General features: G+C 47.3%; 1 protein-coding gene across 6 annotated transcripts in view; it reads left to right on the forward strand.

The window, feature by feature from the left end:
- rab3gap1 (RAB3 GTPase activating protein subunit 1) overlaps window positions 1-11,765 on the forward strand; it is a 120,430-nt gene extending 108,665 nt beyond the window's left edge. For 4 of the 6 annotated variants that reach the window (XM_085986628.1, XM_085986629.1, XM_085986634.1 and 1 more), the window contains 3 exons: window positions 7,775-7,877; window positions 9,906-9,926; window positions 10,587-11,765. In XM_085986628.1, coding sequence (XP_085842754.1) covers window positions 7,775-7,877; window positions 9,906-9,926; window positions 10,587-10,829 — 367 coding nt within the window. In that variant the 3' untranslated portion in view covers window positions 10,830-11,765. The remainder of the gene's footprint in view (window positions 1-7,774; window positions 7,878-9,905; window positions 9,927-10,586) is intronic. The other 2 variants (XM_085986630.1, XM_085986631.1) reach the window with 1 other exon arrangement.
- The last annotated feature ends 4,149 nt before the right edge of the window (window positions 11,766-15,914 follow it).

Consider the following 15,914-nt stretch of genomic DNA (forward strand, 5'->3'; position numbering starts at 1 on the left):
GCTTGACCCTGGTCTGTACGTGAATTGGGTCTGTGGTGGATCCATTGGTCAGGATCATGGCTTGCATGTCGTTGTGAAGCAGGCAGAGGATGGTGACAAACTTTTGAAGTCAGCCGAATTTGAGGAGGACACTCCATAATCCCTCACAGTTGACGGTGTCGAAGGCCTTTGTGAGGTCAAAGAAGGCCATGTACAGTGGTTGGTGCTGTTCCCTGTTCTCTTGTAGTTGACGCGCGGTGAAGATCATGTAATTGTGCCCCTTAGTGGGCGGAATCCGCATTGTGACTCTGGGAGGAGCTCTTCAGCCACTGGGAGAAGGCGATTGAGGAAAATTCTTGCAATGACTTTCCCTGTGGCAGACAGCAGGGAGACTCCTCTGTAATTACCATAATCAGACTTGTCACCTTTCTTGAAGATGCTCACGATTACGGCGTCTCTGAGATCCCCTGGCATGCTCTCCTCCTTCCAAATAAGAGAAATGAGTTCATGTATTTGCGCCAATAGTGCTTCTCCGCCATGTTTTTGCGCCTTGGCGGGGATTCCATCTGCTCCCGAGGCCGCCTTGTTCTTCAGTTGTCAGATAGCCTTTTCAACCTCGTGCCGGGCTGGGGTTGTGCTGAGGTGGTGGCGGGGAGCATGCTGCGGGATGGAGTTGAGGACACTCACGTTGAAGACAGAGTCTCGTTTAAGGAGATCTTCGAAGTGTTCCTTCCAGCGGGCACTGACTGCTTCTCTGTCCTCGATGAGTACCTCTCCGTTCTTGGCCCGAAGCGGGGTAGGACCTTGGGTGCTTGTGCCATTGGTGGTCTTGACTGCTTTAAAGAATCCACGCACGTCTTTGTTGTCGGCCAGCTGCTGGATCTCCTGTGCTTTCTCCACCCAGCATATGTTCTTTAGGTCGCGAGTTTTTTGTTGGACCTCGGCCTTCAGGCGTCTGTAGAGCTGCTTTCTTGCTCTTGAGTTCTGTTGCTCTTTCCAGATCAGGAATGCCTCGCACTTGCGGCTTATTAGCTCCTGGATCTCCTGGTTCTTCTCGTCGAACCAGTCTTGGTGTTTCCTGGTTGAGTGACCGAGCGTCTCTTCACAGGTGCTGATTAAGGAGGCCTTGAGTGCAGACCAGGTGCTGTGGACACTCTGTGTCTCTGAATCACTGGGAGTTGTCCGGTTGGTTGTGAAGCGCATGCTGAATAGGGCTTTCTTAGCAGGGTCTTTGAGTGCTCCAGCATTGATTTTCCTGTGGCATTGCTTCTGTTTCCATCGCTGTTTTGGGGCTACGTTGATGGTGATGACACAGCGGATTCGGTGGTGGTCTGTCCAGCAGTTGTCAGCTCCTGTCATGGCGCGGGTGATGCAGACGTCCTTGCGGTCCCTCGCTCGGACGATGACGTAGTCCAGCAGATGCCAGTGCTTGGAGCAAGGGTGTTGCCATGAAGCCTTGTACTTGTCTCTCTGACGGAACACGGTGTTGGTTGTGACAAGACCATGTTCTAAGCATTTCGTCAGGAGGAGCGTACCGTTGGAGTTGGCTTTCCCTATCCCTTCTCTGCCGATCACACCTCCTCCGAGGTCTGTGTCCTTTCCAACTCTGGCGTTGAAGTTGCCAAGGAGGATCAGCTTGTCGCCCGTTGCGACTCTGGACAGGGATTGTTCGAGGCTGGAGTAGAATTCCTCTTTGGTCTCGTCTGTGGCTTCCAGTGTTGGGGCGTATGCACGGATGACTGTAGCACACTGATTCTGGGCTAGGTGAGCCGTTGAGTCATGAGGTGTTTGTTTATTCCAGGGAGTCCGAGACGTTCATCTAGCTCCTTTTTTATGCCGAAGCCTACCCCGTGGAAGCGGCATTCTTCAGGTTTGCCTTTCCAGAAGAAGGTGTAACCACCGCGTTGCTCCTTGAGCTGGCCTTCCCCCGCCTGCCGGGTCTCGCTGAGGGCAGCGATGCCTATGTCGAAACACCTGAGCTCCCGGGCAATGATCGCAGTACGGCGTTCCGGTCTGTCGCTGTTGGGGTTGTCCATGAGGGTCCTGACGTTCCATGTCCCAAACTTCATTTTAAAGGATGGAAGATGCCTGTGTGTGAATTATTTTAACGTGGGGTGGCCGTTGCACACCAGCTACCACATGGGCTTGACCGAGCAAGGTCTTGGTCCAATGACAAGGGGATCCAAGACGATTGGAGACCAGGCTCTGCTACAACGGCCTAGCGCACGCACGCACGCACGCACGCACGCACACAAACATACTCCTACTGTCCTCTCTGCCTGGGTTTCATGGGCTGCAGTGTGGTCCTCCCGACCCCGCTGCTGGTCCACGCTGCGCCACTCCTGGGCCTCGACCTCACTGCTGGGCTCGAGGTTCAAGGCACTATATAAATGCAAGTTGCTGTTCTCTGTTTTATATCAAAGCTCTATCCTCACCAGCTTGTTGGTCGTTGTTTCCTAATGCTTAGGTGACCACTCTAATTGCCTTTTTCCCAATTAATTGTACTGAGCTATAAAGGATACTATAGATATAATTTTCTGTCAAATGGCAGTAGCCCAAAATATTAATGTTTTGTGGTCCTTTCAAATTTACAGGCACAGACACGTTTATAAGACTCAAGTTTTTTTTTTACATAGAAAAAAAGTTAGCTGATCAATTTTGTTAACCTTTTTAAATACTGAAGATAGATTTCAACATGAAAATAAAACTGGTTTGTTCTGAGACCGCAGTAAATATTTTGTGATACAGTATTTTCTGCTTTATAGTGCTGAACCTTTAAAGTAGAATTATTAAAGCTATGTTGGGTTTCAAACAGCATTGCTGCAATGTTTTCCTGTCTGTAAGGATCATGGGCTGAGAAACTGGGCAAACAATTTGATCCAGGGTACTGATAAGAATTTGAGTGGCCCAGGGGCTGGGTTGGTATTCTCTTCCATCTTCCTCAGGTTCCTGTGGGCAGGCAAGTGGCCTCTGCTTGGCACCTTACTCTGATGGCATTGCAGAAATAGGAACGTTCTCTTGTGGGGAACTGCAGGTGTCAATCTGTGTCACATCAGCAAATAACTCTCAAGTGCAATCTACAGTGATATTTTTGTTTTCATTTACCAGTGGGATTAAAATAGAAGCATTGTCAGAGGTTTCATCTCAAATTCTATATGAGGATATCACAATCTTAACTTTGCTTAAAAACAAATGTATTGTGTAAACTTTTTTTGGTTTTTACCTTAGAAATATGGGCCTAGAAATTTGGTTGGTTGCGCCAGCGATTAGCACCTAATGAGCCCGAGATTTGGGGTGCTACCCAATGTTCGGGCGGGCGCAATGAGGATAGCGACAACTCCCATATTGAGTATCCATTTAGCGCCTGTGCTAACTGTTAGCGCGCGTCCGCGTGCGCAGGCAGATCATGACGCCGTTTCAGTGTTCAACGCCCTTTTGGCGCCCCTGACCGGATATTCGGTGGCGCCTGGAACCTTTCCGCCTGGCGCTATTAGCGACAGTTCGCTGGAACGTTCCCAGGCCCTTCTCGGAGTCGGGGGGGCGCTATTTAAAGGGGACAGCTCCAGTATAAAAGCTGCAGCCACTTGGCCTGTTCATTCTGATCGTTGCTGGAGAGAGTTGGTGAGCTACTGTTGCACAGGATTTAGCCTTTGAATACTTGGGACCTTCAGCGCTGTCCGGAGCAGTTGGAGCGCTAGACATTACAGCGTGTTGCCCGTCTGGCATAGCAATGGGAGCTGCTTTGGAGGGGAACGTCCTCATGGCCGGACACTTTGAAGGGGCACAGAGACGGCGGGAGAGAGGGCCGGGATTGGCCAGAAGGAGGAGGGGCAATGGAGGTCGGCCACTCCGAAGATACGCTGCGAGGGCTTTCAGGCAGCAGGTGTCATACCTTACCATGTCGGAGGAGCAGTGTCTGCGAAGGCTCCGATTTGGTAAGGAGGCTGTGATTGAGCTGTGCCACCTGCTTGCTGAGGATCTGTAGCCACGGTTACGGTGCAGGACCTCTCTGTCGGTGGCCGTCAAAGTGACTGTTGCCCTCAACTTTTACGCCACCGGATCCTTTCAGTCAGCCACTGGGGACATAGTGAATATATCTCAATTTGCAGTGCATTGTTGCATCCGGCAAGTGACAGCTGCCCTCTATAGAAGAAGGTGTCAATTAATCACCTTCCCTCTGACCCTGGAGAAGCAGGCGGAGCGCGCGCAGGGCTTCGCTGCTATTGCGGACTTCCCCATGGTGCAGGGGGCAAATTGATTGCACGCACGTGGCTTTGCAGGCGCCATTACTGAATCCTGAGGAGTTCCGCAACCGCAAGGGGTTCCACTCCCTCGCTGTCCAGCTGGTCTGTGACCACCGCCAGATGATCATGGCAGTCAACGCGCAATTCCCTGGGAGCAGCCACGATGCGTTCATCCTGCGGCAGACCTCAGTTTCTGACCTTTTTGAGGGGCCGGCTCACCCACGAGGCTGGCTTCTTGGCGACAAGGGCTATCCTCTCTGCCCATGGCTCATGACTCCACTCCGTTTGCCCGCCACCCCGGCAGAAGAGCTTTACAATAGCAGCCATCAGGCGACCAGGAACATTGTGGAGCACACTATTGGTGTGCTCAAACAGCGTTTCCGCTGTCTAGACCATTCGGGGGAGCCCTGCAGTACTTGCCGGAGCAAGTGGGTCGCATCATCGTCGTCTGCTGCATGCTCCACAACTTGGCCATTCGACGAACCCAGCCAATGCCAGCTGCTCCTCAAGGTCCAGCAGAGCAGGCAGACGAGGAGGAGGAGGAAGAACAGGCGGACGAGGAGGAGGAGGAAGAACAGGCGGACGAGGAGGAGGAGGAAGAGCAGGCGGACGAGGAGGAGGAGAAGAGCAGGCGGACGAGGAGGAGGAGGAGCATGCGGACGAGGAGGAGGAGGCGGAAGATGGGAGGGCTCCTGAAACTGGAAGGGCCGTCCGTCAGAGGCTCATAAGGACTCGGTTCGAGGACCCTCTGACGGAATGATGGGTCTCATTCGTCCTGTGAACTTCTGATCGTACAAAGCCTATGAAGGCCACCACGAGTGTAAATAGTTACGAGTACCATTGTAAATAAAAAAAAAATTCTTTATTTTCAAAAAAGTGCTTCCTTCCAGCATAACGTCATGTCAACAGAAACCATAACTAACAACATAACAGTTAACTCTCTGGGAAAGCTGCAAAACTAAACAAACCATCACCAACAATCAGAACAGGTGAGGGCGTCCTTGAATTTGGGGAAAGAAACGTCTCAGCACCTCCCTCTACTGCTGGCCCCTTGATGGAGACCAACTTCTCTTTCGCGGTCGGCCCCTTCCCTCCCTGCTGCTCCTCTGTAGTTGAACCCCAGTGGCGGCGTCGAGGATGGGGGACGCCTGGTGACTGTCTGCAAGCACAGAAGCCCCTGAGGGACGGCCTGGACGACCTCTGGGCTTGGAGTGTGCGGAGGCTGGCTGCTTGATCTGGCCATGGCTGGAAGCAGTGTGCACTGCAGACGTTCCAGCGGTGGCATGAGCAATGGTCACCTGCCGAGAGAGGACACCTGCACCATGGTCGGACGACACACTGGCTCTCGGAGGGGACCGGCTCGGCTCTACCGCCACAAGCGACTGCTCCACTGATTCCTGGCCTCGTGTGGTACTGGAAGGGCCCGGGGTGATCCTAGCTGATGCAGATAGGGTGGCAGCAGTGAGAGTTCGCATTGCCTCAATCTGGGTCTGGACGAGGCCAGCAAGTGACTGCGTGGCAGCAGTGAGGACCTGTGTGGCAGGTGCCAGTGCTTCGGAGAAGCCCTGGACAGTTCTCTCCATTGCTTCGGACAAGGCCGGAGCAGTCCGTTCCACTGCCTCGGACAAGCCCTGGACAGACCTTTCCAGGGATTGTCCGAAGCTCTGAACAGTCCTTTCCATAGCGGCCTCGAAGCCCTGGACAGTCCTCTCCATTGCTGCCCCGAAGCCCTGGACAGTCCTCTCCATTGCTGCGCCAAAGTCCAGCACACTCTTTGCCAGTGTTTCTATCGACAGAAGCACCCTCCCCACTGCAGCCATAAGCTCAGTGTGTCTGAGCCGGGCCTGGGTGCTCATTTCAGCCAGGCTACGCACCTCCTCTGCACAGCAGTCATCGCTCCCTGCCTCGCCCTCCGGGGAGCCGGTGCCCGAACTTGCCTACCCCCCTCGCGTTGATGCAGGCCGCTTGTTCCGGCAACTGACTCCTCATCAGAGCCCTCCCCTCCAGGGAGCTACTATCCCCAGCCTGCAGATGTGTTGGCTCCCCTGCGGCTGGAACGGATGGTCCGGCTTCCTCCTGATCCTCGTCTCCGGAGGCACTGGCAGCTTCAGGGCCCGGATCCCGAGCTGGTGATGCAGCATCTGAAAGCAGGGAGGTGGAAGAGTGACTTTAGCAAAAGGACAGGTTGTCAGCAAGGCATGCCAGATTGCGGCAAGGCTATGACATGGCTCCACAGTGAGAGAGCATGCTGGCGGGGGGACCAAGTGGAAGGAGACAGCTGAAAAAGGGGAGATCCTTACCATCGCTGTCGACAATGGGGTCGGCAGCTGCAGTGGTAACAGGACCACTCAGACGTCCTCCAAGAATCTGGTGCACTCTCTCCTCGAGATCCGTCAGAGTGACCACTTGTGGAGGTCCTCCACCGGTTCGAAGCTGGTCCTTGCGAATCGTCGCCAGCTTGGACTGCAGGGGAAAGAAGGGGAAGTTCTGTTACATGATGCCCTGAGTGATCATCTCATGCCCCCCATGGTGCAAGAGCCCTTACATGACTCCCTGAGTGATCATCTCTTGCCCCCCATGGTGCAAGAGCCCTTACATGATGCCTTGAGTCAAATGTGCATGTGTGTGCCCAGAAAGGGCCATGGGTGCTTGCTGACACATGGCCATTGGGGCATCGCGCACCCTGTAGCCATGAAGTCAGGTGCAGATGGAGGGAATCAGAAGTTTGCATGACCACCACTCACCCTCACGACCCAAGTGAGGTCGTTGAATTTCTTCCTGCACTGAACAAGGCTCCTGGTCGCCATGCTGCTGGAGTTGACCCTCTGACAAACATCCCTTCAAGCTCGGCGGTAGTCCTTTTGATTCGGCCTCCTGCCATTGTCAGGATAGAGAACATCTCGACGGCGCTCCACTGCGGCCACCAAGTGCTCCAGAGCCTCAGTGCTGAAGCGCTCTGCTCTCTGTCTCACCTCCATCTTGACCAAGTTTTTTGCGCCAGAGAAGGGCGTGCGCCGATTGAGGCCTACAGGGCGAGGCGTGTGGAAACTGAGGCTGACTGACCCACCCCTTTTAAGAGCCGGCCGGCGCCTGGAAGTCTCGTGGTTATTGGTAATTGAGATCACCTGCGCTGCGCCCGTCCGCGCCGATATTGGGTAGCGCCGGAAGTTTTGCGCCTTAGGAGGCCCGTGCAACGTCTGAATTTGCGCCTCAATCACCTTTGGGGGCGATGCAACCCAATATCGCGCCAGGCAGTGATAAGTTTCGTCTGGCTATAAACTTTGCGCAGCGCCAGTTCTAACACTTCGAGCGGGGCTATACCCAATTTCTAGGCCATGGATCATTAATGCAGCACTGATAGTATTAAATGTGCTCCATGATACCTGTCTGTCTTGCATAATAGCTTAAAATTTGATGTTTCCATCAGGCTTATACAAACTTAGCTTTGGAATTTATCAAAAATTGAAGTGAAATATGTTGGGCATGCTGTTAGGCATACAGAAGATTGACGTGTCCGGAACCTGTGATTCACTGTTTAATTGTTTTATTAGGTTTGTGAGCTATCTTCTAGAACAGCCAGAAGTACCAGTCATTGGAGCAGGACGCGGGCCGACTGGGAGCATTATTTACAAACTATTTGTGAATGCACAGAGGGTGAGAACAAACTGTTAAATTGAATGTCAATACTTGGATTTGATTCTGAAATTGTTTTGATGAATGATCTTTGGCAAGTGTTTTGCCCTACTTTTTAAAGAAATGTAATGCAATACAGTTCATTTAGTTCATCTTCTGTTCATGACATTGCGTAATGAACACATGGTCAAGTTACTTTATTAAAATAAGAAAACAAAGGGTACATAATGTTATACATTGGCAGGCAAGTTACCACAGGTTCCAATTCAAACAGAAATACAGGCAGGGACCTAACAATGAGTAAAAGGCACAGTAGCTAACTCTTAAAAGTATCTTTGTAACGACTAAGGGAGTCACATTTATGTTACAACAGAAATATTTGTGTAGTGCTCTTCATTAAGTTTTGCTCAACATACCATGGGTAGGATCACTTGTCCCTTTAAAATTTTTCAGCCAGTACCACTTGACCTTATATAGGGTGCCAAACAGCGAGGGCAGTGATTTGCCACCCTATATGTGTCGATTGCTATTTTAAGCCAAGGGGGCAAGGTATTGGAGAGATAAATGAGGAATGAATTGCTGTGTTTTGAAATAATTGTTGAACAAGGAATAGGTAACTCGTTGAACAGTAACTGTGAAACTGTTAATACTTTCTATTAGTATTAACTTGCTTGTAAATGTACCAGAGGCAGGTTATGCACAGGCATGGCATATACCAAATTTAAGAAGGAATCGGCCTCGCATCATGTATTATTGGATCTTCTGCTCCTAGCTGAACAGTTGGTAATTTCTTACAGTTCAAAGTAACGATTCTTAATTGAGAGGGACCAAAGTCCCAGCTGCATTTAGAAAGGGATGGAGTGTAATCCACAAGGTTGGTTGATTGATGAATTGATTACATAATACTGAAAGATACAGCAGATTAAGAATTAGAGCGAGTGTTCTGCATTCATCCTCAAATACAGAAGTTTTAGCATCAGTTGGAATCAGGCCTGCAACCAATATTGCTGCTATTTCTGCATTTCATTGGCATCACTATTCTGTTTTCTTTATACATTGCAACAATAAATCCAGCTCACATCACCCAATGATCACAACTATACACTGACAGTAATGTGCATGTACAGTAGCGCACATTTAAATGAATAGGCCATTTAGTCTCAATTATGGTGGCAAGTGCAATCCAATGGCAGCAGTGGGAATAAACTGGGCACAAGAACATCACCTTTTTGAATGATTAGCTGTTCAAAGAAGTGTAACAATGAAAACTGTCCCACTTTTTTTAAAACAACAAAGGCAAAGTGTGAAGTTAAATCACAAGGTAAGTGAATTCTTTTGCTGGTTAATAGCCTGTTCATTTAAATGTGCTCCACTGTTATAACCTATTGGCATCTACAGAAACTGTAAATGCACAGTAGTTGGTATTGTTAAAGAAGGTATTCAGAATTGAATTCATTGCTATAATATTTAAAGCTAGTTTTGGCATTTAGTAACTGTGCCTACCTTAAGTCTTAATTTACGGTGATAAGATACTTATAAATTGAAGGGATTAGACATTTCCTTCCCCCTCATCAAACTGGCAAAAACAGCAAGTAGTACAAACTCTTAGCACATCTCTTCAGATTAAGGCGCATGGGATACTCATGTAAACTTTGACCTAAGATGGTAAGTTCCCGAATGCCCAGTTACCTTAATTTCATTATCAGATAAGAAATATAATTTATATGCTTATTTTGGAGGATTAACATTTTAGTGCTTAGGAAATGATGCACTGCTCAGACTTTTTTTCTTGCAGTTTTGCCAGCTGAGTCACTTGACATACCCATTGCCTTATAACATAGCTATTGATTATGTATATGTAATAAATACTGGTGAGTAGCATGTCTAAATAGTGGTCATTTTAGTGTTTGTCAAATTGGTATGTTTTCATGTCTTTTTAAACAGGAATATATTTATTTTAACCTTTGACCCCTTATTAACCCTCTGACTTGACTTTCCTTTCTTCATCGTGTTTCTCCTAATACTACTTTTCTCTCACCCTTTCTCAAGCTGGCTGAATCTACTGAAGAGGTAACCACCAGCTCTTCTCCATTACCCTTTGTGTCTCGCCTCATGTAGATGCAGTTTTTTCTTTAGGGAAATGTATAAATGGCAGCCATCTAGCATAAAACACATTTTGGTTTCTCTGACTTCTGTTTTTATGTTTAAATACAAGATTTTTTTTTTTTTTTTTTTAAATGGCCCATCTGCTTTAACAGACTAGACCATTCAGAGAATGTCACTAGTATTACAGAAAATGTTTCTTCCCAAGTATATTATTTTACATATTTCAAAATATTGAAATGGCAGCATTCATATTGTAATCCAGTTACACTTTTTTTTCATTGGAATTGGCAATGTTCACCCAATACAATTCGGTTTTACATCATGTGTAGCATTTTAACTAGTTTAAAATGTACATTCAAATTGCAGTAAAAGAATTACAAATGTTTAAAAAATTGCAAATTAATCAGCTTGTAATCTGGTATCTTTTGCCAAAGATATTAAAGAAAGTAATTCATCTTTTAAACCAAGGGCTTATTCAACCATAAAGTGTATTTACCAATATCACTTTCAGCATCTACATGTTTGGCTAATTTCATTTCTAGCTTCCACCTGAAATTTCATATACAATTAACCACTGGTCAGACGTTCTAATTGGTGTAAAAAAATCTCTCTTCTGTTTTCAAGGCTACTACTCTGACTCCGATTGATGACGAACCTGGAAAGCCAGGTTCTTCTGAGGAGCACAGGTTAAGCTCGGGAGCAGTCTCCGAATTTCCCCCTCCAACTGGACGTGAAATAATTCTCCGGACAACTGTACCCCGCCCTGCACCGTACTCCAAATCTTTACCACAACGCATGTATTGTGTTCTGTTAAAAGATGAATTCCGTCTAGCTGGTGCATTTTCATCAGACACATCGTTCTTTTAAGATTGGGATAATTGGTCATTTAACCCGTTAAAATGTAACCATACAAAAATATTTTAATGTCATTCCTACATTTTGTCACACACTTAAGTAAACTTAATGAATATGTTTGAGCTGTAGCTGTTAAATATCTCAGAAGCCCAATCCAAAATGCTACTCACTGTTTTTTCATAACACATATAATGCATGCACATGTAGAAAACTGGCAATGGTTCTGGTAATATTGGGTAAAAGTGCAATTAATGGTCATGAATGTCAATTTCAGCACTAATGTTTAAATAGTGAAAATAACATAGTTGTAGTATGAAACTGTCCAAATGTAAAATGTTATGACTTCTGTAAAGTGGAACTGGTCAGTGCATAGTGAATTTTTGACATAGCCATTACTTCAGTTGTTGTCTTGCTGAGTGCAGGACAGCACTTAGCCTATATAACTATTATTACAGCACTGGAAAGAGTTTGGAACTGTCACAAAAAATGTCTGCCTGTAACATGTACTCCACGTCATAAACACTTTTCTGGTTGTGGATGCTTTTTGAAGGATTTTATTGCATCAATAAATCATGCAAATCACACACTTCAATACTCATTTTGTGAACTGGTGACATTTTGCTTGAAGGGAAGCTCAATAATTAATAGCAAAGATGTTACTAAGAGTTACAGATGTAGGGGATTATGTAGCAGAACTGTTGCTTTGTGGTTATTTTAAGTTACTGCAAACACTTGTTGAGTACTGTTCCTATTAACAACTCTCCATGCTCCAATTCCATCCAGCATCAACGCAAGCCTTTGTTTGCAAATGGTGCACATTGTTAAGTAGAAAGTGTGTTTTTTGGGGGGGGGAAATATACATATCTGTAAACTCTTTTTATTTAGCCATTAGCTTTTGGTCTAACTTATTGGAACTTAAACTACAGCAATAAAGAGTACTTGCATTCATTTGATTTGCTTTTATTTGCAGTTTCTCTCTTCAAATCTGGGTATTGACCTTCATACGCTGTGTGCAAATTGAGCAAACCGGTTGAGACAAAATACTTCAACTACCTTACATTACTGGTGACAAACCGCTGCATTTGATCCAATCAGCTTTGCCCTATCTAAAAGCCAACATTGTTCAAGGCGTTATCCATGTTAAACCAGGCTCCACTAAGCTTGGTTTCCTCGTGCATGCTATATAAACTTAAAGTTTTTGCTGTTTAGATGTTCCCTCTTGCTTTTGCCCAGTTAGTTTTGTTTTTTGCTCTGATACTTTCCTTAATAATTCTTAGTTACTGCTGGTTTTAGTGTCACACCTTATAAAGAAATGAGGGTGTATATTCCTTTGGGGGTTCTGAATGTGCTACATAATTGACACGAAGAGGAGCTTATGATGGTCCAACAAATGGAGGTATAATGATACCTGATATGGCAAGATCTGTACCTGCATATATCAAAAGGAGTCCCCTGCAATTCATGAGAGGTTGCAATGGAATTGTGGCATCTGCTGTACAATGATCTTGACACACACTAGGAACAGCTCTTCTCACAGAAGTCAAGGTTACCACAGCATGAATCTTCCATGCTACCATACCTTTCAATGGTACCGCAGGAGATGTTGGCCACACCAGCCTGTTGTCAGTGGGAAAACATGGTTCAGGATCATATTTGAAAGGAACAACAGCTTAATCACATTTCCTATGGAAGAGGCATCAGCTGGCCAGACTGCAAATTTTCCATTGGTAGCACGGTTCCTTAAAGTTAAAAGAGCTGTACATGATACAAAGATCCTTGCTGCCCATATTGGTATTGACCCCATTGCCTTCATAAGATTTACACTCTACATATTGTTCAGGCAGTATCTGACCACAGAAACAGCATCTTAGTAACCTTTATCCTGGAGCTAGCTTGTAGCTTGCCTTCATTGTGTGGTGTTCTGTGATGCCTTCATTATTTGAAGAAACACTGGTGGACCAGTGATGGCTGGTAGGAGGGCAATCCTTTTTATCCATGGTTACCGAGAAATCCAAACAGCAGAGGAGCACCTTGGCCTAGACACCTCAGCATCTGTTTGCTTAACTCAGCTGACTACTCCACTTTCAAACAAAGTTGCATAAGCCAGTTAAAGAAAGCAAGGTGGTTAACTCTTAACTGCCCTCTGAAATGGGCTTGCAAGCCACTCGGTTGTATCAAACCACTATGAAAAACAATAAAACCGGACGAACCACCCTGCATCGGACATGACAAAGGCACACCCAGCCCCGTTGACTATGCAAAGTCCTCCCCACCAGTATCTGGGGACTTGTGCCAAAATTGGAAGAACTGTTCTACAGACTAGTCAAACAACACCCTAACAGCCCTACTCCCAGAATCATACCTTTCAGCCAACATCACCATCCCTGGGTATGTCCTGTCCCACTGGCAGGACAGACCCACCAGCAGTGGCAGCACAGTGGTATAGAGTTGGGAGGGAGTGGCCCCGAGTCCTCAACATTGAGTCCGGACCACATGAAGTCTCAAGGCATCAGGTCAAACGTGGGCAAGGAAACCTCCTGCTGATTACCACCCACTGCCCGCCCTCAGCTGATTAATCAGTACTCTTCTATGTTGAACACCACTTGGAAGAAGCATGGAGGGTACTCTGTAATGGATGTTGCAGTCCTCCACCCAGAGAGTGGCTCAGTAGCACTGATACTGGCTGAATGCAGAAGGACAGCGCTACCAGACTGGGTCTGCAGCAGGTGGTTAGAACCAACACGAGGGAAAAACCTACTTGACCTCGTCTTTACCAATCTACCTGTCACAGATGCAGTAGGAGTGACCACCGCACGCTACTTATGGAGACAAAGTCCCTTCTTCACACTGAGGATACCCTCCATCGTGTTCTTTAGTACAACCACTGTGCTAAATGGAATAGATTGAGAACAGATCTAGCAGCTCAAAATTGGGCATCCATAAGCCACTGTAGGCCATCAGCAGCACAATTGTATTCCAGCACAATCTGTAACTTCTTGGCCTGGCATATTTCTCTACCATAGGAACCAACCCTAGTTCAATGAGGAGCGTAGAAGAGCATGCCAAGAGCAGCACCAGACGTACCTAAAAATGAGGGGTCAACCTGGTGAAACTAGAACACCGGACAATATGCATGCTAAACAGTGGAAGCAGCATACAGGAAACTTTCTGGTATCCGGCACTGACGGGACCGAGTTGGTGCCGTCCCATCAAAACTGCCGTATAAACCAGCGCTAATGTTAAAACATACGGAATCAACAAACCCTGTTGCTTAGCAACAGCTTCAAAACAGTCAGCCGCAGCTTAAAAGCATCTCTAGCTAAGCAACAGCTTCAGCTAGACCTTGCAGAGCCTGACTGGGGGGAAAAAAAAAGCAACGAGCAATAAAAAAACTTATAGGAAACGGCTCCTGAATTTTGCCGGTAGATAGAGCTTTCTGGACTTTTAACCTCCGGTTAAACGAAAGTTTCCTGTACTATGGACAAAGCTAAGTGATCCCACAATCAACAAATCAGATCAAAGCTCTGCAATTCTGCCACATCCAGTCCTGAACAGTGATGGGTAATTAAACAACTAATACAAGGAGGAGGAGGCTTCATGAGCATCCCCATCCTCAATGATGGTGCAGCCCAGCATGCAAGTGCAAAAGACAAGGCTGAAGCATTTGTAACCATCTTCAGCCAGAAGTGCCGTGCCGAGTGGATGATCCATCTTGGCCTCCTCCTGAGGTCCCTACCATCACAGAAACCAGTCTTCAGCCAATTTGATTCACTCCACGTAATATCAAGAAACGACTGAGCACACTGAATACAGCAAAGGTTGTGGGCTCTACCAACATCCTGGCTGTGGTGCTGAAGATTTGTGCTCCAGAACTAGCCACGCCTCTAGCCAAGCTGTTCCAGTACGACTATGACACTGGCATCTACCCGACAAAGTGGAAAATTGCCCAGGTAGGTCCTGTCCACAAAAAGCAGGACAAATACAATCCAGCCAATTATCGCCCCATCAGTATACTCTCAATCATCAGCAAAGTAATGGAAGGTGTCATCGACAGTGCTATCAAGTGGCACTTACCAATGCTCAGTTTGGGTACCGTCCGGACCACGAGGCCCCAGCCCTCATTACAGCCTTGGTCCAAACATGGACAAAAGAGCTGAATTCCAGGGGTGAGGCGAGAGTGACTGCCCTCGACATCAAGGCAGCATTTGACTGAGTGTGCATCAAGGAGCCCTAGTAAAATTGAAGTCAATGGGAATCGGGGTAAACTCTCCACTGGCTAGAGTCATACTTAGCACAAAGAAAGATTGTTGTGGTTGTTGAAGGCCAATCAGGACATCACTACAGGAGTTCCTCAGGGCAGTGTCCTAGCCCCAACCATCTTCATCATCTATCATAAGGTCAGAAGTGGGGATGTTTGCTGATGATTGCAGTGTTCAGTTCCCTTCGCAACTCCTCAGATAATGCAGTCCATTCCCGCATGGAGCAAGACCTGGAAAATATTCAGTCTTGGGCTGATAAGTGGCAAGTAATGTTTGCGTCACACAAGTGCCAGGCAATGACCATTTCGAACAAGAGAAAGTTTAACCACCTCCCCTTGACATTCAATGGCATAACTATTTTCAAATCCCCCACCATCAACATCCTTGGGAGGGGGCCGGGTCACCATTGACCAGAAACTTAACTGGATCAGCCACATAAATACTGTGGCAACAAGAGCAGGTCAGAGGCTGGGTATTCTGTGGCAATTGACTCACCTTCTGACTCCCCAAAGCCTTGGCACAAGTCAAGAGTGTGATGGAATACTCTCCAGTTGCCTGGATGAGTGCAGCTCCAACAATCAAGAAGCTCGACACCATCCAGGACAAAGCAGCCCGCTTGATTGGCACCCCATTCACCACCTTAAACATTCACTCCCTCCACCACCGGCGCACCGTGGCTGCAGTGTACCATCTACAAGATGCACTGCAGCAACTCGCCAAGGTTTCTTTCAGCATCTCCCAAACCCGCGACCTCTTCCACCTGGAAGGACAAGGGCAACAGGCGTATGGGAACACCACCACCTCCAGGTTCTTTTCCAAGTCACACACTATCCTTGCT

The sequence above is a fragment of the Somniosus microcephalus genome, chromosome 4, assembly GCF_052327205.1.
Source record: "Somniosus microcephalus isolate GS21.2 chromosome 4, FLI_Smic_1.0, whole genome shotgun sequence".
Lineage (NCBI taxonomy): Eukaryota > Metazoa > Chordata > Chondrichthyes > Squaliformes > Somniosidae > Somniosus > Somniosus microcephalus.